The sequence below is a fragment of the Perca fluviatilis genome, chromosome 9 (genome assembly GCF_010015445.1).
Source record: "Perca fluviatilis chromosome 9, GENO_Pfluv_1.0, whole genome shotgun sequence".
Classification (NCBI taxonomy): domain Eukaryota; kingdom Metazoa; phylum Chordata; class Actinopteri; order Perciformes; family Percidae; genus Perca; species Perca fluviatilis.
This window is the reverse complement of record NC_053120.1, coordinates 25,576,989-25,601,455: the sequence shown is the minus strand read 5'-3', so window position 1 is coordinate 25,601,455 and position 24,467 is coordinate 25,576,989. Positions and strand designations below refer to the sequence as shown.

The window sequence follows — 24,467 nt, the reverse complement described above, 5'->3', positions numbered from 1 at the left end:
TATTTCCCTAACCATGACTTTCAGGTAACGCCACTAACGACTTGTGTAACCCACCTCAAAAGCCATTAACTACCGGTTATCCTTAGGTTAGGTTATAGCTATATGCTTAATAATGGGAACACAGCTCATCATGTCTAGAGTTACGTCTGTAAATAGCAAGGGGCGATTTGGACGATTTACTCAGCCTGCGAGAAAAATGCTACCTGAGAGGTAAGACTCAGGGCACAATACCACAACGTTACAGGAAACGGATGTTGTTGACGTTTTCATCGCAGCGGCATCCGGTATTTCAAGACTGGCTAGCTTGGCGAAACAGAAGCTTACGGCGAAATTATCCACTTTATAACACGAAGGCCAGAAAAGATAGCTCGGTCAGATCCACTTCTCAACAATGGACGCGGTTTTTGTGGATTTTTCTTATATTATTTGTTTGTCCGTTGTCGCCAGCTCGGCCAGTTAGCTCAGCTGGCTAACTGGCTAATTAAACCCCGACAAGTGCTCGGCTGCTTGTTTGACTGGTTTACGAAAGAGAACTGTCAAGAGGAGGAACTTATTAAATTATATCTTTAAAAGTTTACAGTTTCACAACGTCACACACCAGAGTGATAACAGGAGCTGGTATGAACAGGAGTTTCCTAAGGCTGTTGGTTAGACTTCTGGTTTAATAATTGGCTGTAGATAGTGTGTGGAGTCATAGATATAGCTAGCTATATCTATGGTGTGGAGTAGCTAAGTAAATTACATGATTTGTGGAGTGGGATTATTAACACAGAACAAGGCCGACTGCGTTGGTTTACAGTGAGTCTCAAATATGACAATGTGTCGTGATAACTAAAATGACTATACGTTTCCTTGATCGCTGTTACATGAAGACTAGCTACATCTAGACAATACAATTATTGTAACTTAGAGTTACTTGTATTTAGAGCGCAGGATTAATTTGATTTAGCGTGTTTGCTTTGGGGCAGAGTTAAATGTAACGTGTTACGTGCCAACGTGTCACACGTGTACAATAGGTCCAGGTGACAGTTTGGGAAAATAAACAGGTGTGACTCACAACCTGCTCACGGGACGTGGAGTAGCTTTGCACTACAACTACTACCTGGTACATCTCTGTCAATTTACATCTCGATCTCTGGTTACTTGAAATAACAACATTGCTAACTATTTAAAAGCATTTTGGGCTGTAAGTGCACATATGAAAGCGCACAGTGTACATAGTAACTCCTTGACTTATAGTCGTGTTTTGGATGTTTGCTGAGCAACACAGATGGAGTGTAGGTGGCCAAGATTTAGCAACAAGCTAACATGATTTCATGATGTTTTCTGTACCTATTGATGATTAAGTGGTACATCTTAGGCAAAGCCAAAACGTGCTTTATCATGATCTCAGAGGTAAAACATTAATGGGTTGGTGTAGGTTTATGTTTCTGTTGGTTTGAGCTGTTTGGTTAGGGCGGTGGTAATGACTCGGTATTTGCTCTGTGACTGACCGAGAGCCAAACTGTGGTTTTATGTATATTGCTGCGATCTTACCCACCTACCACAATGCCAGCTGTACTGTTCTCATTGATGCTACTCGGAGCATTATGCAGCCTCGGACACGCCATGTCACGGGAGGAGAAGCTCAGGTTGAGGTGAGTTGAGAAAAACGCACAGCTTCCTCAGAGTGAAACATGTTAAGCTGACTTTTGTCTGTGTTTTCCCATCACTGAAGGAACCAAGTGGTTGAGATGTTTGACCATGCATATCAGAATTATATGGTAAGTTATCTGTTTTCACTGGATTCCTTCACAGTAATAGGCATAGTTTCAGTCTTTTTGGATTTGATTCAGGACAATTGAGCAGCTTATTAGGTGATCAGGACAATTTTCCTTTTTGTACCCCTACCCATTTTAAGATGACTGAGATCTAGTCAGACTAAGCTGACCTCCTAAGAAAATAAATAAATAAGTGATCATCAAAGCATAGTGTTTGAATTGTTTGTGTTTGTTTTGTAGGACCATGCATACCCAGCCGATGAGCTGATGCCACTAACATGCAGAGGAAGAGTACGTGGACTTGAACCCAGTCGAGGTGACGTAGACGACGCTCTGGGAAAGTAAGTAGCATACTGCCTTTTTCCCTTAAGATCTAATGAAGCAATGATGACATGAGTGCCGACATGCATTACCACACCTGGTTGAGCACGTGCTAGAGGTGGAAGGTGGAGCTGTACTTTTACTTGCTGAATAACCATTATTACATTGAACAATGTTTACATAAATTATAATTACATTATATTACATTAATTATCGCAAGGGACAATCAACACCCATGCTAAACTTTTTCTCTCTCCCTCTGATAGGTTCTCTCTGACCCTCATAGACACTCTGGATACTCTGGTGGTGGGTATTGGTTTTGGGTGTCTTTTTGGGTTGTCTTACAGTTATTGATTTGGGTTATTATTTTGAGACTGTTTTTAAATGAATAGGACAGAACAAAGTGGAGGCATTGATGTATGAGTCCTTCACAGAATTTAGAGAGAAATGTCAATGTTAATAAATTAAAAATGAATTCCTTATTTAAATATTAGTGGTCTATAATCGAGCCAGGTTTTTATAGTTGTGTATTATTTCTCATTGCCAGCTTTTGAACAAGACGACAGAGTTTGAGGCGGCAGTGAGAAGGGTGCTGTCAGATGTGAGGCTGGACAACGACATTGTGGTGTCGGTCTTTGAAACCAACATTCGAGTCCTTGGGTGAGATTGGACTAGACTATTAACACACCTGTTAATGGTTATTAAATAAACTATGAATGTACTGTGCCACATTTAACACAAAGATCACCTTCTGACAGGCAGCGAACAGAACAGCTGTCCAAAAACACACAAGTGTTAAGAAATCACTGGATTCTGCTGTTTTGTAATGTGGTTGTTGGGTGTGCGTGTGTTCAGCGGTCTGTTGGGAGGGCACTCCATGGCTGTGATGCTGAAGGAGGGAGGTCAACACATGCAGTGGTACCAGGATGAGCTCCTACATATGGCCAAAGACCTGGGTCTCCGACTGCTGCCAGCCTTCAACACCAGTAGTGGCCTGCCCTATCCCAGGGTGAGACAACTGCACACAGGCAGAAAAACCTAAATTTAGCCTCTAATACCACAAACAAACCTGCATGTGCTGTAGTGGGTTTAAGGTGGGGATGTTAAACAAGAATTGTATGCATACTTGTGTTTGTCTTGTCATTGGTAGTTCCATAGTTTCCATATGGGATAAAAAAATAAAATTCTATTGTAGCATAAAGACCTTGTCTGTGTACCTGAAAGGAGAAGAAACCTACTGAGCTACAGCCAATGATTAGTGAGATATTAGTGATGCATTTACTGGAGCCAATAGAAATCTGTACTTTAAGTTGGACAAAAAATTAAAAACCTTCTTGTTAATTAAGATCCTGTTTTAACAATCTCTATATCAAACATATTTGGTAATATATGTACTACCAAAAAAGAGTAAGCTTATTCACACACTTCCAGGGTTACACTATGTCCAATTGACATTTGTAGCTTCTCGGATGTGACTACATTTTTCCATTTTCTGCTTCACTGCTCTGCTCGCAGCTGTCACAGCTTTTGAACACCGATATCTTTTCATGTCTGACTCGTTTTTTTATGCACAGTCTCTTGCAAACCAAATGTGACTCTACAAACTGATTGTGTAATGTTTGTTTTGTTTTCTTCTGCTTGACAGGTGAACTTGAAGTTCGGTGTCAGGGGTCCTGAGACAAGAACGGGCACAGAAACAGACACCTGCACTGCGTGTGCAGGAACCATCATCCTGGAGTTTGCTGCCTTGAGTCGCTTCACTGGGGATCCTGTGTTTGAGGTATCACATTTACATCCGATGATGAGATCCTTCTATGTCTACATTAACATGTTGTGATCTATGATTTAGTTGTTTTTTTTAAAGCAGATGTAAAAAAAATACTATATATTTCTGCTTTTTCTTGTCCACATTGTTATGGAGAAAAAACATTTTAAATATCAACAATCATGGTCAACAGATTTATGCTGTTGATGAAGTATAGATGAGGAAGATTTGTATTTTAGTCATCTAAACAGCAAAATGGTTATAAGGAATACTTCATTTTTTGACTAAAATGTATAACCTCAGCTAATTATTTCTCAGCAAAACTGTTCTAATACACAAAACTAAACTTGTGAGTCTCCTGCGAGGTCTCTTGTGCTGACACTTTGACTTATCAGCAACATCAGCTGTGCCACTGAACAGCCACAGCTTACAAGTGGCTTGTATTTCGTCCTTTATCTGTAATCTAGGTTATACTTTGTCATTTTAATCTTTTTTTTTAGGATCAGGTTGCAAACAGTTGTTGTTATGAAACCACCCTCTATTTTGATGGCACATGATGTGAAATACTGTATCTGTCATTTATCTCATGTATTCACTGAGATCTGAGTTTTTATTTTTGGCTTGTTAATCAACCTGCCTCTTGCAGAAAAAACAAAATGTCTATGAGAGGTAGGGATCCTGTAGCTGCAGTGTTCTACCGAAACATGTCAGAGTTTGATATTTTACCCTGTGCAACGATATTGGAGCCTTGGACTGGTTCACTTCCTGGCAGCAGTAGACTGCTGATCATGCACAGAGTCAATCACTGGGATCTTTCTAACAGACAGCTACTGCAGATTGATTTAATTTTAACTTTTTCAAAATCAATAATGCACCCTATCTCACACACACACAGGCTCATGCCCGGAGAGCTCTGGACTTTCTGTGGGAGAAGAGACAGAGAAACAGCAATCTGGTGGGAACCACCATCAACATCCACTCCGGAGAGTGGGTCCGCAGGGGTGAGAGAGGGGGGCAGGATGGAGGATGGAGTGAAAGATGAGGGTGGATGGAGTGTTGAGAGAAGTAGGGGTGTTGGAAGAGGGGAGGAGATGGTGGCAGATATGGAGTGATGAGGAGCCAAGGACACGGGAAAGGGTAAATTAAGTATAGGGGGTACAATCTTTCTGTCTGGTTTAGAGAGGACTTGGTTGCACAGAGGGTTGATGGATACAAAATAGAACATTTGTTTGCTGTCTGATTTTTCTTGTGTTATAAAGTGATGTATGATTGTGTCCTAGACAGCGGTGTAGGAGCGGGAATTGACTCGTACTATGAATACCTGCTAAAGGCTTACATCCTCTTGGGAGATGACCTGTTTCTGGAGCGGTTTAATATTGTGAGCACACGCACGCGCACACACTTATACAGAGTAATTTGTCTGCATAATAGCATTTTGTCATAGTGGCATCTTCAACATAAAGCAGCATTCTACTTTTATGTTTATGCATTTCAGGATTCTGTTTAGTTAACATCGGAGTTAAAGAAATGCCTGTTTTAAGTCCTCAGGCTCCCATTGGTTTTTGTGTTTAGAGCACTATGAGACTGTTATTATATCCTCAACTTTGTCCACCCCATTTAGCACTATGCATCTATAATGAAGTACATTAGCCAGCCTCCACTTCTGCTGGATGTCCACATCCACAAACCTCTGCTTCCCGCTCGCACCTGGATGGACTCTCTGCTGGCCTTCTTCCCTGGACTACAGGTCAGATTGGATCATGTGAAGTGAAGGTTTTACTCTTCCTATATTGGCCTGTGTCATTTTAGTAACCTTGTGCATACTGTTTATACTGTGTACATGTCTCAGGTGTTGAAGGGAGATATCCGTCCTGCCATCGAGACTCATGAGATGTTGTATCAAGTTACAAAGAAACACAACTTCCTCCCAGAGGTAATTTGTCTCTCTTGTGTATCCAACATGAAATACCACATCTTAGACTTTAACCGCTCCACAAAAAATGACTTGGTGTCATTCGACCATAGAGTCAAATAACCCCATAAGGCTTTTGTTGTCAACCGTAACTCTTCTGAAGTGAAAAACCTAGCATTTCACACGACACGGCTGCATTTTAGCTACGTCTGTCTGTTCTAATTACAATGCTTTGGATGGTGTGCTGACCCCTTCGTCCTTCTCCGTCTCTTCCCAGGCCTTCACTACTGATTTCAGGGTACACTGGGCCCAGCATCCCCTGAGGCCTGAGTTTGCAGAGAGCACCTATTTCCTTTACAAGGTAATTTATCAAGGAAGCTTGACACTATGCAGACGTTCTCTTTTCACTGCCACAGTACAGCGGTAAATGCCTATTTATCATGCACCAGATTTTGTTCAATTATGTTAACTTGCCATTGCACTAGGACTCATTTGCAATAATTTCAGACACACAATCTTCATTTCTGCAGTTATTAAGCAGCCTCCAACACTTTGCCTTTGGCATTCTGGTGTGTTGTAAAAAATGTATAAAGGAAGTTAATATGATAAAACACTGTCTTAGGAGTTGAAGTTACGTCTTTGTGTCTGATCAAGTTTCACTGGAGCCTTCTTTATAGTTGATAGTACTGTCTTGTGTTATGATCGCACCACTGTCCTCTCATCCTCCCAGGCCACAGGAGACCCGTATTACCTGGAGGCAGGTCGCACCATCCTGGACAACCTCAACCGCTTTGCTCGTGTTCCCTGCGGCTTCGCTGCAATGAAGGACGTACGCACTGGCAGCCACGAGGACAGGTGAGAATATAAAGACTCAGTATTTGTAAGATTTGCATGATGATGCACTACTAAATGTCCACTGTAGACACCATTCAGACATGCTTAGTATGCTATACCATCAGATTAACATACCATGAGATGATGGTATGTAAAGCATTGTTCATGAGTGAAGGTAGGAATGGTTAAATAGTGGGATAGATTACATATTATTTAATGATCACTGAACCTGACAATACTGAATTCATGAGGTTAATATTGATGTATAAGAGTAAAATATATGATAGATTATTTGTTTGTTTTTTTACTTTAACACATAATATAAAGACAAATTATTCGCAGGGAAATTTAGAAGAGTTGTGACAAAGCAGTGTACTGAAGCAGGACATTTTAACAATTAACTTTATTTGTAAAGGAATAATAAAAAAAAAAAACGTTAAAATAATTTATTATCAAGAACAATAAAAAAAAAAAAGGGACAGGTCTGACTTTGGTGATTAAAACATCACTTAGACTACATCAATTCATACCATGATTTTTTTCTCTTTCTTTTTATTGCAAAGAAAATAAAATCTTATGCCATCAGAATAATTTGAATGATGCCATAATCACATTACAAGTAATGGCTTCAAACATGGAGTAAGTAAATACACCTAAAAATGCAGCCTATAAAACATGAATGTACCACATATCCGCCCATAACATATGCCATTTGTTACTGTATTACAGTCCCTACAATAAGCTGATAATGTGAACAAATATTGGCCTGCTGATAAGTCTGGCTCTGCTTTGCAACGTCCTACATGATTCTCTGATAAATAAACCAGCAGTGCTAGACCTGTCCCCGATAATCTTACACCTCATCTCTCCTGTCAGAATGGACTCCTTCTTCCTTGCTGAGATGTTCAAATACTTGTTCCTGCTGTTTGCTGAAGCGGAGGACTTACCATTTGACGTGGAGGACTACATCTTCACAACCGAGGCCCACCTGCTGCCCCTGTCCCTCTCCACAGCCCCTCACTCTTCTTCTATTCCCTCAAACAGAACGGTAATCAATTCAATTTTATTTATAGTATCAAATCATAACAAGAGTTATCTCAAGACACTTTACAGATGGAGTAGGTCTAGACCACACTCTATAATTCACAAAGACCCAACAATGCCAATAATTCCCCCAAGAGTAAGCATTTAGTGCAGCAGTGGCGAGGAAAAACTTCCATCTATCTATCTATCTATCTATCTATCTATCTATCTCTAATTTATTAATTATAAATAAATAAATTTGACCAATAACCTGAAGTTTTCCCACGACCAAGTGGGAGTGACAACGGGTTGGTCATTTCCTTGTTCAACGCTTGTTAGACGAGACTGAACATCTCACATTTACCAACAAAACGTACAGAGAAAGACCGTGCAAAACATTTCAGACCGTCCTGCCAACCTGTATACATTTTAACATCAATGTAGACTATAACGATTTAAAAGTCGCTGAAGTTGATGCCTTTTCAATCCTGGCTGTCGGCTCTCTGCAGCGGGTGGGGCTGCTGCTCCTCCGTTCCCCTCGCGACTGACCCTTGCACACACACACACACACACACACACACAAACAACACATGGTGGATGCAGTTAAAGCTGAAGATGAGACGATACAATGACCTAAATTGAGGACAGCTGCCCCCATTATTGTAAGTGCAATGATAAGTTAAAGTCAGTTCTTCATCAAAGGTAGGCAGCACGGTGGCTCACTTCTGCCTCACAGCAAGAAGGTTCTGGGTTCGAATCCAGGTCGTCACAGGATGCATGTTCTCCCCGTGCTTGCGTGGGTTTCCTCCGGGTGCTCCGGTTTCTTCCCACCATAAAGGCATGCATGCAACTAGGACTACAGTTGAAAATTAGCCGACTGGCTAACACTGGCGCATTTACAGAAATGTTGATTAATGTGCATTGTCCTAATCAAAATAAATAAATCTTAAACCGTATGAATGTGTCCCAGGCTAACAATGTAAAGATCAACAAGCCACTGACACATATGTTCAAATTTGATTCATTCAGTAAATTATTATATTAATCTTAAATCCACCAGCCATTTTCACATGATACCAACATTTGCAGCATCCTGAGGAAGGCATAGTAGCAGGGCGTAGTAGCAGGGCATAGTAGGGCGTAATCAACACTATACTATGTACCACATTCCAGTTCCTAACAGAATCTGTACTAAACTCATTATAATTCAGTCAGAGCAGGAGCTGGACGACTCTAACTTCGATTGGACCTGCCCTAACACTCGCCTCCTGTTTCCTGACCCTGCCTACCCTGGTAACTTGAGAGACCCAATCCGTAGTGCTGTGGACAAGAGCTGCCCCCGCCCTGCTCCTTACAGGTATGTATACATACAGGTTTGACCAGGTTATGTGCCTGCACTTATTATTTATTTTCCCTAACTGCTGTATCTCCTTCATGTTTTTAACTTGTTGCTCTTCTCCCTCCTCTCAGGGAGCCCGGTATGGGCCGTCCTCCCCTGAGGGCTCAGGACTTCATGGCAAACAACCCTGAACATCTGGAGCTGCTGAGGAGAATGGGAGTCAGTCTGATCCACCTGAAAGATGGCAGGGTGCAGCTGGTCCAGCATGCTACACAGGTAAACAGTTTAGCAACAAAGATTAACATCTGCATGTTGTCGTCCGTGCTTGATTTAAAAACCACTGAATCCGAGGCAGAAATAATTTAGTCTCTTAATCGTATGCATATGACTGTTTCGCTCCAATTACTAGGGATGGGAATGATACAACACTGCACACATATTCAGGAATGCTACAAGACAATTAGGAAAAACTACCTTTTTTAAAATGTGAAGATAGTTATTTTTCATGAAAACATTCAACAGTTTGTGCATTTGTACTGTTATTTAAATGTAAAACAGCAGAAGAACATACTGTGATACTGGTGCCATTGTGTAATGGAGGATAGATTCTTTGTCCCAACTCTATAATTCATGGTGTTCTTTCCATCCTGACTTTTTAAAATCCTCTTTTCTTTTCCTCTCCTCTCCTCTCCTCTCCCACTCTGGCACGCCCACACCTAGGCGGTGAGTGCGGTAGCAGCAGAGGACGGCGTGCGTTTCATGCAGGAGATGATGGAGCTGTCCAGCCAGCAGCAGAAAGAGCAGCTGCCTCCCAGAGCCATTCAGATCGTCTCACATCCATTCTTTGGCAGAGTTGTGCTGACCGCCGGCCCAGCACAGTTTGGCACAGACCTGTCCAAAAGTTCTACAGGGGTGAGTGGGCTTTGTAGCTTTGCCAAGCTGCCAGGTTTCAAATGGGCACTTAACTGTCCTCCTGTATGTTTTTCCCAAGAGAGCCACTCACTTTTCCAAGGTATTTTTATGAGAGCTCCTCCTCTCCTAGAATATTTTCCAAATATTAACCCAAATTCAAACAGAAGAGTAAATTAGTGCATGGCTTTAGCACCAGAAGATAACATGTTGACAACTGCAGCACTTTTATAATATAAAAATGTGTTCCTTCATTCTTTGCAAGAATTCACCGGTCACGCTTCTTTCCCCCCGTGTGCAGTTACGAGGCTTTGTGACTGTGGCTGAACCCTACAGCGGCTGTACGGAGATTACCAATGCGGAGTACGTCCGGGGCCACATCGCTCTGCTTCAGAGGGGTCAGTGCATGTTTGCAGAGAAGGCCCGACACATCCAGAAGGCTGGCGCCATCGGAGGCATAGTCATCGGTGAGTGCGAGCAGCTAACGACACAAGACGAGGAAGATGACCGCTCGGTGACTAGATTAGGGCTCGATAAATGGATTATGTTGAAGACAGACAGTCGATTAGGGTCCTGCACATGACATGATGACTTGATAATAAAGCAAAACTCAATTAAACTTGATAATAATAATCTGCATCTATATAAGACCTATCTCAACCGTTTTGATTTCTTTTACAACACATAAACCTGTATGACAATCTCTTGTCTGTATTTTCTTTTCAATAAATAGATTAATCGTATCTACAAACTGTCCAATAGTGAAAAATGTTTCCTTGTTAAATTACTTTAAGGATTAACCTCATATCAAAGTTGTTAATGTCAGTTCATTTTCAGCTCTACTTTCTCCCACTGATCTCCTTTTTGCTCCTTTCCTCTCCTTCCAGATGACAACGAGGGCAGCAGCAGCGACACGGCTCCCCTGTTTCAGATGGCCGGGGACGGCCGCAGCACAGATGACATCACCATGCCTCTCCTCTTCCTCTTCCACAAGGAGGGCAACATCCTGTTGGAGGCGCTGAAGGAGTACAGAGAGGTGGAGGTGCTGCTGAGCGACAAAGCCAGAGACAGAGGTGTGACATTGCTCCCTCACATCTGCCTCCCTAAATGTTACAACTCTTCTCTTTGTTTCACTTATCGCTCCTGAGAAGATTGATCACATCAGTGTGCTTATCCCTCTCTCCGCTGACTAAGCCTCATTATGTTGCCCCATCTCATGAAATAAAGATGAGATGTAGGGATTCAGGCGTTATTTGAAGCCTAAAAGTTCGTGACTCATTCCAAAGCCACCCACCAGCTGTGGTTATAATGGTGCATGGTGGAGTTTTACACCCTTATCAATATTGCATCTTCATTCTGTTCCTCTTTTTTTTTCTCATTTGCCAAATCCCTCTATTCCCTGTGGTGGACTGTAACAGTGCTTTTCCTCTCCTCTCTTTCTTGGTTTCTCTTTTTTTTTTTTTCATTACCCTCTCCTCTTTTGGATGAGCAGAAACCATATTCAAAGGTAAACCTCTTCCTGGCATCCTGATTGAGGGCAGTAAGTATTCTTTTCCTTCTTTCTTTGACTGTTATTTTCATTCTGCACTTCCCCTCTCCTTTATCTCTGCTTTCCCTCCTTATAGTCATGCTTTCGTCTCTCCGTCCCTCCCTCTCACTCAGCCCTCTAACCACAGGATTATTTTTGTTTGATAGAAAAGCTTAGTGCAGTCACAGTATTGTCATTTTTTGATTTTCCCCCTGGGGAAGCTTGGGACATGACAGCGCTTTGTCTGTTACTGTCACTGGAGCCAACCAATAGTTACACATGACACGGCTGGACAGTGATGCAGGGTATGACCCTGACCCAAGCCAAGTAACAGTGTTTTTACGTGGTTTCTGGGAAAAGTTGTCATAGTTTGTGTTCGGTGAGCTTGTCTTGATTCTAACCTACAATTACTTTTATATATTCAGCTGTGTTTCAGGTTGTAAAATGGCAAAGTTGAATAACTAAGAAGCTTTAACTGAGACTAATATCATTGTAAGTAACCTGGTTGTAGGAACAGGATCAGCTGCATAACCGCACTGTTAGAGATCGGACTGCATGCTTCAGCATACAAGTTGCTTACCAAAATAGACACTTGACCACAGATCCTTTTGATTTATGGCAAGTCTCTGTAACCACAAAGCCACCAGGACACAATAATGACCAGATCGCTTGTGCCTATCTGTACTTGAATTATACAGCGTTATAGTCATTGCAGCAATCCTCTGTGTATTAATAAACCTCACCGACTTGTTCCTTAACACATATACAAGCTGCAGTTAAAAAAGCGGCTACACTTTTAGAAACGGGTCATATACACTTTTTTTTTTTCCTAACCAGATATGTGCAAAAGTCACAGTATAACTTTTTGCCAATTTCTTTTCACAGTTGACTCTCAGTTTGGTTGTGCAGCTATGTGAGAAAGGCTTTATCCTGTGGGAAACATGACTCACCATCAGCATCATGCTGTTATACTGTAGTTGACAGCCTCACGATGAAAGCGGTTCTATTTTTGACTGAGAAGGGCTACCAGGGGCACGTTGTATAGATTACCGACTGAAGAGGAGGAAAAGTGCTTTGTGTGCCTCACACCCCTGCTTTCTTTTTAGGTATGGACGTGCAAGAAGCGAAGGAAGACTGCTTAACTGAGGCAACAACTCCCACCTCATTTGAACCCATAAGCCAATTGCAAGAGAGCACGTTGGAGCTAGACGAATTGGCTCCTGAGGAGGTTACTCCATCACAGGGGGAAGTCAGTCCTGTAGGTCAGGACACTAGTCCTGTAGAGGAAGTTCGACCACCGGAAGAGGAAGCCAGTCCTGCAGAGGCAGAGGCGGATTTGGCAGAGCCCAAAGAGGAGAAAGACTCTGAGAAGAGAGAGGAGCCTGAAGGCGACACAGACTCAAGCAGCCAGTCAGTGGATGAACTGATGGCTGATTGGCGAGAAGACTTGGAGGCGTTCCAGCAGATGGAGAAGGATGAGCTCTGACAGTCGTCGGGCGTGCCGTGCCCTGTGACTGCGGTTTGATCCCACTGTGGGGGAGAAACCTGGAGGGAATATGTCTTCACAAGTCACCAGTCTCCATCTGGTGAACTCAGAGGATGCTGGGGCAATGTCTTTCATGACTGTTTGTTCTCTTGCTCTCTGTTAATGGTGTCATGTGCCAAGGCAGCCTGCATACTGTATCTCTGGACCATAAGGGAGTCCTTTTTAGCCTGAAAGTTTGTTTATGGATAAGAGACCAGGGTTCTTACCTCACTTTCTCATACAGTTTCTGTGTATCTGTCATAACAAAGCCCTAATGAATGACACAGTCCAGACTGTATGTAACAGCGTCTCACTTTCCATTCCAAATTCCTTCTCACACTGTCGTTCTCTCTCTATGCATTTCTGACTCCTTTTTGCTCAAATTAATGCTGGTCCAACAACTACTAATTAATCCATCGACCAATTAATTTTATTTTCAATGTGATGATTATTTGTGATAATACAATTACTATCTTCGGGATCCTGGGCCTAATCTTATGTACACATCTATGTGAGTTAAGGACTTAATTCATGTGGGGATCGGTGACATCGAATAAGCTGCAGGATCTTTTTTTAAGGCTTTACGGTAGACATACTCAACACCAAACTTGATCTCTCTCTGGAGGATATATGAAGTCATCTGTCAATGTAAATATGTATTTGTCAAGATATATTGACTGAAACAATGTAGCGCTGCTTTGCTCAGGTTCTGGTTCACCCAAAAAAACAGCCTCTGGACCACATTGGGTGGAGCGGACAGACCCACACGCCGCCACGGGAGGGCGCTATGAGATCTGTCTGTCATGCTTTAACTGTTGACTGATTGGAAGGAGCAGAAATAAGCCACTAAATTAACCTGATGAAATGAAATAAAAAATTAAGAGGGAAAATGGGAAGACTGGGTTTATTATTTGAGTTTATGCTATTTTAATACTGAATGTTGAGTTTAGATGCAGTTGCAGTTCATAAAAAATTATGTAAAGGATGGAGATTCAGGAATGTGGCTGATTTTACTTCACTTACAGGATGTGAACTGTAAATGTTATACCACCTTGTAATTATGTAAAAGCTGCTCTAATAGAATATTTAGCATACTGGCATCATGTCAGGATTTTCAGAAGAAATTGCAAAAACATGTTGACTTTTACAAGAAAGCGGAATATTTGAATGAAAAGTGAATTAGTTCCTTTCCAGGAGACTTGTTTCTATAAACAGTGGGCAGACGCCCACATAAAATAAGTTGAGTCAGCATGACATAGATCTCTAATTGGAAAATTCTCAGTATGCACCACAGCAATACTATCAAACTGATTACAGCAGTGGTAGCAGAAGTGCTCATATCTTTTAATGAAGTAAAAAATAGCATTACTTAGGTACAAGTAAATTCCTGCATTAAAATTACTGGATTAAAAAGTACTGGATTAAAGGTACTAAGTATTACCAGCTAAATGTACTTTAAGTATAAAAAGTCAAAGTATTTGTTGGGCAGAATGGCCACTTTAAGGGAATATTATTATATATCATGATTATTATTACTACTAAATATATCTTATTATCACAGCTGGTCGAGGTGGAGCAACTTTTCACCAAGTTGATAAAATGGCATAAAATTGAAATAGGTCTACTTAAGTGAAGCACAATGAACTCCAAATATTACTTAGGTACATTACTTGAGTAAGTGTAGGCTCATTTACACTACTAGATCAAAGTGGCACCAGACATGGGAGTTTTTTTAATGAAGAAAAAATGCAGTCCTTCTCTTGTTAATGGATTTCCTTTAGCTATTCCACTGCATTAGAGTAAATACTAGCTCGGTGGATCACTTTCATTACTGGGACCAAAATAAGACAGCAGCTCAGGTCCAGCAGTGATTGGTGAGTTGGTGGGGCACTCCTCAGCAAGATGGCTGCATTGCTGCGCGCAATAGTGGCATCCTGGTGAAATGACGCAAGCCACAGTTTACGTTCAGTCCTCGAGGCTCTGAGCTCTCCGGTCTCCACAGCGCAGATCCCGCCCGACTCACAGCCGGAAGACCGACCGGCTATCCTCCAGTGGATCGAGCGGAACCGGTTCATCTGAGTAAGTACCAGCGTGAATTAGTGGTTTATCGTCTACCAGGGGTGTCACATATCCTCCATGGAAAACCACGCTCCTGCTTGTGGTTTCTTTCTCTCTTTACTCCTCTCTTTTGTTGTTGTTTCCTGAGTGTGTACCGTGATTACCCGGCGCTTTTCCTTCCTGCACACTGGGCTTCGCATCTGTCGATGTTTTCTTGGTGGAGGTGCTCGCTGCAACGCTAACGCAGCTTTATCTTCTCATTTCACGGGCGATAAAATAAACAAGAGGGCTTCAAGTGAGATGTGTACATTGCTCGGTTTGGAGTGTGTGAATGTGCTCGCTCGGCTTGGACAGTGTTGGCTCAGCGCATTTCAAATTTTCCACACATCCTGGTGTGCTGTGGCACCCTGTCCCGCTGCTCCCTCTCTGCCTGCTGCAAGGCCGTCTGGTGTGGGGAAACACTCAAGAGAGGGAAGACGGACCTGGGCTGGCGGAGGCTATGCAGGCCGTTAACCTTTGTGGAAATGAAACTATGTGTAGCCTACACACGCGTAGACCGTTTACTCCTCTGCCGACAACTCTGCCTCCCCCTGTAGGGAACAAAGCGCCCAGTGTCTCCCCTTGGTAGCGCAGCTGGACACAGCTGTTGACTGGAGCTGAAGCTCCCGCCCCAGGACAGAGCTCTGTGGCCGGGCCAGGGGCTACTGCTGCTGCTCCTCCAGCCGGTGTGCCTCACAGCTCCCATAGCATGATAGGAGAAAACAATTGCCTTCTGTTGACCACCACACATGACCAGTAGCCTAGGCTTTCTGGTATTTTTTTTTATTTTAGAAAGTACTGAATGATGGTTGTTATGTGTCTGCCTCTGAGGGAAGACAGTCGCTTCTGGATAATAATAGGAAAGTCACTGCAGCCAGAATTAGATTTGATATACAGACTCATTTCCAGCTCATTAACTGAAACTCAGCCCGAGTCTACTTCAAATGTGTCCTTTCCCACTTCCTCAGACAGTATTATACACACTACATCACCAAGGGGGCTCGATAACTGCCTTTCTGGCTGCTACGTTTAAATGTGCCATATGGCCATTAGCTAGGCTACTGTAGATTTCCCCATGTGATCAACACCCGACCATGACATCCATTTGGTGGCTGTGTGTGCAGCACCCTGGTGTGATAGTAGGTTGTTGTGGCCAGCATTACAGAGCATATCATCCTGTCACCAGCAGCTTACATCAGGGTTATATAGGTTACAATCAATCTTGTAAGTGGATGTTGCAAGCCCCCCTCCCTACTTGATTCATCTGTCTGTCTTCATCCATCTGCCTCCCTCACTTGCTCATCACAGAGAGAGGTGTGTGTGTGTGTGTGTGTGTGTGTGTGTGTGTGTGTGTGTGTGTGTGGGGGGGGGGGGGGGGGGGGGTGTGTGTGTGTGTGTGTGTGTGTGTGTGTGTGTGTGTGTGTGTGTGTGTGTGTGTGTGTGTGTGTGTGTGTGTGTGTGTGTCGTTGCTCACATATGGCTTTTGGTTCCGGTGGCTAGCAAAAGAGACTGAATCACACTTCTCTCTCTTCCTCTCTGTCTCTTTCTCCAAGGCAGGAGGATCTATTCTTAGTCCTCCTTCCTCTTCCTCGTCCTCTCAGTCATCATCACCATCATCCGCCCGTCCGACCTGTACACCTGTGGCCTCCACACCTTGCGTTGATTAACAGCAGCTTAGGGGATTGCTTGGCCCTTGTTTGGGTCATGATGCAAAACCTATGTGGTCACGGTGTGAGGAGGTGGAGGGTTTCCATGGTTACCAGGATGTCTTCTCTGTCTGTGTGTGTGGGCGTGGGAGGGAGTTCCCATGACTGTCTCTTACATCCAGTTTGTGTTTGCGTTGTGTGTTCTCTGAGCGGCAGTGCTTAGTGCTGTCAGATGTGATGAGGGAGTGTATATTGCAGTGCAGAAAGCACAAGGCCAGCGCAACATGATCCCTTTGGATTCTGTGTGTCTGCCAGTTTGACTGAGGGGCTCGCTGGCCGATGGGTTCGTCTACCTGACTGAATAATCAAGGCTCAAGTAGCAAATGTTGCAGCATGAAAGCTGAAATCGGCACTTGTGTCGTCATCATCTGCGTTGTTATTTCTGGTTTGTGTGTTTATGTGTGTCTGCATTGCAGTTGACGTGCAGATCAGTGGATGTGGGCTATTTCTGCCATTGGCCTGCACTCTGACTGCTTGCCTTTTGAGTCAGCAGGGGTTTGCTGTGCAGCCTGCATGCATGTTTTGTGTGTTTGTGTCTGTCCAATGGTAAAGCAGCATCTCTCTGTGTCCCTGACAGTGTTTACAGTGCAGTTTATTCAGAGTCCAGTTGGGATGGGACATGGAGACAAGGTCCAGTACTGATTTAGCTTGCCAGTTTTTTTTTTTTTTTTTCTTTTCTTATCTCTTATTCTCACTCTGAAGTGCTGCGTGAATCTCTGCACAGTGTTTTCCCATCAGATAGAATACATATGTGCCCTACCATAGATAAAATGGTGTCTGATAGGATCTCTGCAGGCCCGTTCCTTGTTAATGACAACTGCACTGTTGGACTGATGGAATGTTCAACCTTCAATAAAAGCCCATATATGTATTATAAAGGCAGGTAATAGGGAAAATAAAATAACAAACATACTGCTGTCTTGGGTTGGGCATAGGTGGGTTTACCTTCTAACACATTCCTGCTTCGCATACAATTTTTATTCTTCTGATTTGTGCTCCTTCATTACTTTATGTAATATTTCGATTTGATATTTAATGTGCAATATTTGTGATTTGTGCTTTTCTACATGGGATGAGTCTTTTACTTTAGTACTAAATATATAGTTTTGATTTTGCACTTCAACATTGTTATGAATTGGCTAATAGCTCTGATAGTGATCAATGTTGATTTTAAACATCCTAAAACAGGGCAATACTTCAGTATTGCTTATTGACTTCCAGCTGAACCATATTGTGATAAAATCATTGTGTATGTTTTAGGGTTGCAACTAACAACTATTTATTGTTATTAATTGATTCACTAGCAGTTGATCTGCTGATTAATTGTTTTGTTTGTGTAAAATTGTGAAAGTCAGAGACTCTGACTCTTTCTTTGTCCAACCAAAACCACATTTGAGAAGCTGGAAACGGTGAATGTTTGGCATTTTTGCTTGAAAAATGATCTACACAATTGTCAAAACTGTTGACAAAAATAGTAATAATATTTGGTCAATTAACTTATTTTATTAATCAACTAATTGTTTCAGCTTAAATTCCAATTGCTTCAATTTTATTTATCATTAAATGACAAAAAAACATCAAATTCTCAAATTTAATTCTGGAACCAGCGTATGTTTGGTATTTATTACTTGAAAAATGACCTAACCATTTATAAAAAAAAAAAAATAGTTACTGATTAATTGTCTGTCTATTGACTTATTGACTAGTCAACTAGGCTTATTATTTCAGCTCTACATTTCTGTGGCAAACTAACTAAATTCGGGCAGAATTAGATTTACACATATAGGAGTTTGGTCTTGTGTAATCCATAACAGTTGTGGGCTACCTTGCCTAGACCTGGTTTTGTGATTTTGCACATGTGATACAAATTAATATTCTGATAATTTCAGCCACATAACCCAGTACAACTGTTGTAGGCCGACTGTGAATTATAATGACCTCATGTTAGGTGTCATTAGCTCTTGTACAGTTGATTAAAACCTGTTGAAGAGTCTATTGAATGAAAGGTTTCCTGGCTGTGGCGTGTGTGTCCCTTTTGCAGGATAATAGATGAGGAAAAGCACAGGTTTGCATGTGAAAGAAAAAGATTGTGGATATATCACACCAGCCATGGTGAGACATGAAACACAGGCTCATCTGCAGCTCGTTGGTGAAGGGCTCGATCAGCCAAACATTTCAATGCGTTTCATTCACACACCAGACTGACATCCGAAACGCTTTTTCGAATTATCCTGCAGCATGCTCACCAATTACGCAGAGATTGAGATCTATTTTTTTTTTTTTCTCAGCTGTGCTAATTTGTAATTAATATTAATGCTGGTATTCTTTTATTTTTGCCAGTTGTGGGTTAGTTAGTTAGTTAGTTAGTTAGTTAGTTAGTTAGTTAGTTAGTTAGTTAGTTAGCAATTCAGATGGATTTGGATGAGAGAACCTAAGCATGTTGGACCTTGTGGGATTGCTGTGTTGGAGTAGGCCGAGGCTCTGTCAGCCACGTGCAGCTGTCTGTTGGTACATTTAATGAACAAGCACTTATACTTACTTATACTAAACTTGAATACAAAAAGCAATGAAAGTAAAAACATACACCATGATGGACCTTTTTCACAGCAGACATTTTGACTTGTCATAGTAGGAAAAGCACAGCTGAAAATGATAACCTTAACGATGGCTCAGTTCCATCAACTATTTCAGTGAGTCAGCATGCACAATACCAGGGCCTCTCCTAAGTGGAATGCAGCCATCATTAATGGTTTTGAATACACCTGTGCTTTTCCTACTATGACATGTCAACATTTCTGCCGTGAAAAAGGTCTACACCCTTTATGTCTACAATTAGCAGCAGTCCTTTTACTTGGAGAAACTGTAACCAGGACAGAAATATATGCTTTTTACCCAGACCAGAGTAACTGTGAAGTCCAAAAATACACCTGTTAAATATATCTTAGGAATAGAACAAGATCTCAAATCCAAGGTTAGGCAAAGAACTTTGCAAAGTGTGTGTGTGTGTTAGCAGAGCCAAACTTGGACAAAATTGACCACCATTAGACTGAGAGCTGGCTTTAATGAGCCACATGATGTTACTACTATATTCTCTTTCTCACTCGGTTGTGTGTCGCATGTCCACACAGGAGGAAGCCACAATATCGCTAAAGCATTTCTTAACTTACTTTTCCAACCCCCTTTGGTCCTGCTCTTCACCCACCAACCACTTCAGGGTCTGACTTGCTTTTACCTCAGTCCCAAGTGGAAGCAGCAGAACAGAGATGTCTCAGAGGGAATAAAACAGGCACAGCTACTTGCTTTTTCAGGGAATCCGTCTCGCTCTTGAGAAGCCAGTGGCACAAACGCCAAACAGTGCCTCAGAGGAGAAATTTTATCCTCTAGCCTGGCCTGCATTAGGTGGAACAATCCGTTTTTGTATGGTTTGGTTCTACCTGGCCCACCTTATGCTTCACTCCATTGTTTCGTCCTTCTCTCATTTGGTCTCTCTTGCTCTCCCCATTAGCTACAGTAGTGAAAGGAGATGGTGAGAGCCATGCATACCTCTCAATTTCAGCTCAACTGCTTTTCATGGGCCTGGAGTAAAAACATAGGCCTATTGCCAATGTATATGTAGGCCTATGTAACAAACTTGTCAAAAACCTACTCTTATTTCTTAACCAGCACATGCCTTAGCTATGCGCAATGTGTCTCTCATTGTCAGTCACACGGCCAGGCTATGGTTTCAGCCAACAGAACAGAGGAGCTCCTGTATCCCCCCCCCTCTGTGTCTAAGCTTATCCCCCCCTCTCTGACCACTTGTCAGACTCATTACCACAGAAAAAAAGAGGAAAGAGACGCTGCTCGTACAACAGCAGACAGCGAGAGAGAGAATAGAGATGTACACCTAAAGCAGCAGCACAGCACTCTTGAGAAACCTTTACTGTCCACCGGCCTGTGTCTGTGTGTTGGCACGCCTTCCCAAGCTTGTCAGACTGATGGAGTGCTTAAACTGGGACAAGAGAAGAGGTGCAGCATTTGCTGCCTGGCTAGAGTAAATATTATGGCGCGTTGGCCCAGGAGTTGTACTGAAACTCTGCTCTGTCACAGAGAGAGGCAAAGACACACTCGACACACTGCAGCACACAGCGTATGTGTCCTAAAGCAACTTCAGGTACACCAGTTAGGTTTTTGCTTTTATTGCAAGAGCAAACATGATGTTAAATGTGTTAGGTTAGTCATTAGGGGGAAGTATTTGCTGTTGCTCGAAGGTTTGGCAATATATACAGTGAGATTGTATAAATGTATCAGTCCTCATAGATTTAGATTTTTTTTAGGAAAAGTACAGGTGTAAATTTAAAATGGTTGAATTCCATTTAGTTGCTCCATTTCCAGGGTTCTGGTATTGTACATGTCCCGGCTTACTATTACTATTATTAGGAACACCCATTCTTTTCCTACTATGATAAGTCAGAATGTCTGCTGTGTAAAACCATTTTGGGCAAAGTTGCAAATCAATGAGCAGGATTGTTTGATGGCATTATTGTAATTTTTGCATCATTGTGATGAAGCACCTTGACTTATCAGGTCAGAGGTAATACAAGGACAACGATATATTGCCATATCGATATTTTGTCCCACCACTACTGTATTCGTTGTTATTTCTGTGTTGTTATTTTATCCATACAGTTTCTCAATATCATGATATATATTGATAACATGACATACAGTAAGATAATATAGGCCGTGATAGAGGAGTTCATCCATATTGTTCACTCCTCTGTTGCCATTATTCCAAGGTATGACTAGCTAATGTATAAAATATAAGCATAAAACAAATCAATACAAACACTCAAGACAGACTTTTATCATCCCGAAAGGAATTTTATATGGCAATATTAATATGTAGCGTGATGTAGGAAAATGTATAGATAAAATAATCTGGTTTTTGTTGAAATCCAGCAATGAAAGCTGGATCAGGTAGTTCATCATAATCTAAAAGCAAATTGTAAAACATACTGTCAGTTAAATATTGCCATAAAAAAGTCCTGCTCATTGAATTGCAATTGCACTGAATATTGCCAGCAATTGCTTAATCACAGATATTAAAGTGGTATCTACCTCTGTATTATCAACATGGCAGTATATATGATCGTATTTCAGCAGTGTTTTATACCAGAGGTGGGCCACCTCTCTTTAAAGAAAAGACAGCCTCCTCTAACATCATTAAAACATTTTATGAGATAAAGCATTAACCTCAAGGCAAGAACAACAGAGGCACTATTTCAATGTCTCATTTAATGAGTGTGAACTAAGTTAAACATGAGATGAGACATGTCAAGATATGTGTGGCTTGCTTAGATTAGATTAGATTAAACTTTATTGTCATTGTGCAGAGTACAACTACAAAGACAACGAAATGCAAATGCAAATTGCGTCCAACCAGAAGTGCATAAAAAGCAGAAAAGATATTCTGAATGAACCATATAGACAGATATGTACATTATGTACAGCTATGTGCGGTGTGGTAACATTATAAGAATACTTGTGTATGTGCATGATGAATAGTATGAAGAGCAGTAGAACATGGATATGTATAGGTGTAATTACAGTACGTACATTTGTAAATAAATAAATACAACAGTATGGGTGGCGTTGGGTAGTGCAAATTACCGGGGGGGTTAGTAGGTTAAATTAAATTGTCACCGGGATGCAGAGCAAGAGTTCAGTTACACATTCTCTGGGGGTGGGGGACGCTGTACCACTAGCATATTGTAATGCACTGACCAGCGAGCACTGCAGACCAGCAGAGTGTGGCTCGGAGCTCAGTAGTGCAGCATGATGAAGCAGAGGATGAATCTCTGCCCTGTCACAGGTGGATATGCAGCTCTGAGACTCCCTGTGGCTTTAACTGCGACTGAAGTCATCACTTCCCCTCCCCAGGCTTTCAAATCCCCACTTTCCAGGAAGCTGAACCACAGCCAGGCACTCCTGCTTACAGTAGCCCTATGATGGGAACTGATAGCCCAACAATGAAATCAAATCCATTGAAAACTAATAACCTGTTACACGCCTCAAAAAACGTCCTTCTACTACTCTTCTCTCTTTCACTTTTGCTCAGCCAGTTTTTCAGGCTCTGTGGTCGCGCACTCTGCCGCTGGCACAAACCTGTGTTTGAGAAACCTTTGCGCTGCTGCACACTGCTCAGCCTGTGTGCACAGTTTGTGTTTATGCAAGCATGTACGCTCACATCTCACTCCACAGTCTTTTTGAGTTCCTCCTTTGACAAACTGACTTGTAAAGAAGGCTTATTCACACGACTGAGAGTAGGTCACCTCCCACCTCCAGGTATGCAGGCATGGGCAAGCCTGTGTGTTTGCCAAACCGTATAAGGGCTTGGTCATTTGTATGTGTTAAGGATTCCTTTTGGCCTTAACATGCATTTAAGAGAGTTTGAGCCCTTTAGTGTTGCCCAGGGTTATATTATTGTTTTGACGTATTTAAGATCGCTTACGATGTGTAATACTGACAGAAGGCTTTTTGCCAAATCTGTTGTAAGTTGAGCTATAAATGACGTAAGACTTGCAAGCTGACATCATGGCATTATTTATATCTCTAAATTAGAGATACTACTTACTGCTTTGGCGAGTATGCCCGTGATGAATGTTAAGCATCTGGAGGGAGTTGCGTAAGGTGTGTGTGTGTGTGTGTGTGTGTGTGTGTGTGTGTGTGTGTGTGTGTGTGTGTGTGTGTGTGTGTGTGTGTGTGTGTCTGTGTGTCTGTGTGTGTCTGTGTGTGTGTGTGCTGACTCGCCAGACTAAGCTTGTCCCATTGACACACTTCAGCGTCTACAGGAGTGGGCGAGCCTGAGAGCAGCACAGCCCAGCTGTCCTGTGGGTTACATCAACACTGTGCAACGCCCCACTGTGGTCTCCCATGTGGCACTGAGCGACTCCTTGGGTAGAGCTCAGGCTGATTCCAGCTGGAGTCGCCAGTGCTAAAAGTGTTTTCACTGATCACATTGTACAGTGAAACACATGCAAAAGAGTAAGAGGATGCAAAAGAGTTTTTAAGTATTTGCATGGTGGAATATTCCTGAACCTTTTTTATGCTTGTGATCCCTTGATAAGAAGCAGTGTCTATTTGGTGCATGCCCATGAGTTGTAAAGAGTTCATTTGAAGAATTTTTTAGAGGCTTGAAGAGTAAAACCATACATTATTTGACAATAAAAACTAGCCAAAAACGGATTTCTTTTTTTTTTTTTTTTATCATTTCCTATTCTGGTAATCATTTTGTCACCCTTGACGATAGGAATCACTGCTTTGGAACAAAAACATTGTATTGTATTGTATTGTAACACAGCATTTGACACAACAAAATAAACAAAATCATATTTTTTTCTCCAAAGTGATTGGATGGCCTTGAAAGAATTGATTTTGGATCAATATATAGCGGCAAAATTAACAGTGCACGTGTTTCATCAAGGCAAGCATAAAAAAAAACTGTCAAAGGAGGATTTTGAAGAAGATTTTACCAGGATGTCCTGAGTGTGAAAAGACAATGAGTAATAAAAGAAGCTGTCTGAGCATCTTGCAAAACACGCCATTTTTGACTTCTTGACCCCACTCCTTGAATTTGAACACAGGCTAACTGATTTGTGTGTCACTGAAGCATCCCCTGTATCCTCTGCGTTATAACAGGCCTCGTGTGTTATTTATTTATAGCTGTGTTTGGCTTTGTAATAGTCTGCCTACTAGCTGTAGCTTTT

At 42.0% G+C, this 24,467-nt stretch overlaps 2 protein-coding genes across 2 annotated transcripts in view; both read left to right on the top strand.

Moving 5' to 3' along the window:
* Nucleotides 1-248: 248 nt before the first annotated feature.
* edem3 (ER degradation enhancer, mannosidase alpha-like 3) lies at nt 249-13,806 on the top strand. Its single transcript, XM_039811162.1, has 21 exons — nt 249-1,637; nt 1,718-1,763; nt 2,001-2,101; nt 2,348-2,387; nt 2,629-2,741; nt 2,937-3,090; nt 3,727-3,861; nt 4,742-4,847; nt 5,127-5,224; nt 5,468-5,593; nt 5,696-5,779; nt 6,036-6,119; nt 6,489-6,613; nt 7,469-7,640; nt 8,827-8,972; nt 9,086-9,230; nt 9,675-9,866; nt 10,165-10,330; nt 10,751-10,936; nt 11,356-11,403; nt 12,498-13,806. Exons 1-21 carry the CDS (start codon nt 1,549-1,551, stop codon nt 12,875-12,877), a joined length of 2,736 nt encoding a protein of 911 aa, XP_039667096.1. The 5' UTR covers nt 249-1,548; the 3' UTR covers nt 12,878-13,806.
* A 980-nt stretch (nt 13,807-14,786) lies between these two features.
* The window catches only part of zgc:92140 (uncharacterized protein LOC447854 homolog), a 28,561-nt gene continuing 18,880 nt past the window's right edge, over nt 14,787-24,467 (top strand). Inside the window, exon 1 of the mRNA XM_039810372.1 lies at nt 14,787-14,995. The gene's annotated coding sequence lies outside the window, so the exon portion shown is untranslated. The remainder of the gene's footprint in view (nt 14,996-24,467) is intronic.

Bases quoted from the DNA above. Each gene is read 5' to 3' on its own strand.
- edem3 (XM_039811162.1), top strand. From the start codon at position 1,549: ATGCCAGCTGTACTGTTCTCATTGATGCTACTCGGAGCATTATGCAGC. The intron at 4,848-5,126 runs GTGAGAGAGGGG...ATTGTGTCCTAG, and splicing joins CGGAGAGTGGGTCCGCAGGG to ACAGCGGTGTAGGAGCGGGA. The intron at 5,225-5,467 runs GTGAGCACACGC...CACCCCATTTAG, and splicing joins TTCTGGAGCGGTTTAATATT to CACTATGCATCTATAATGAA.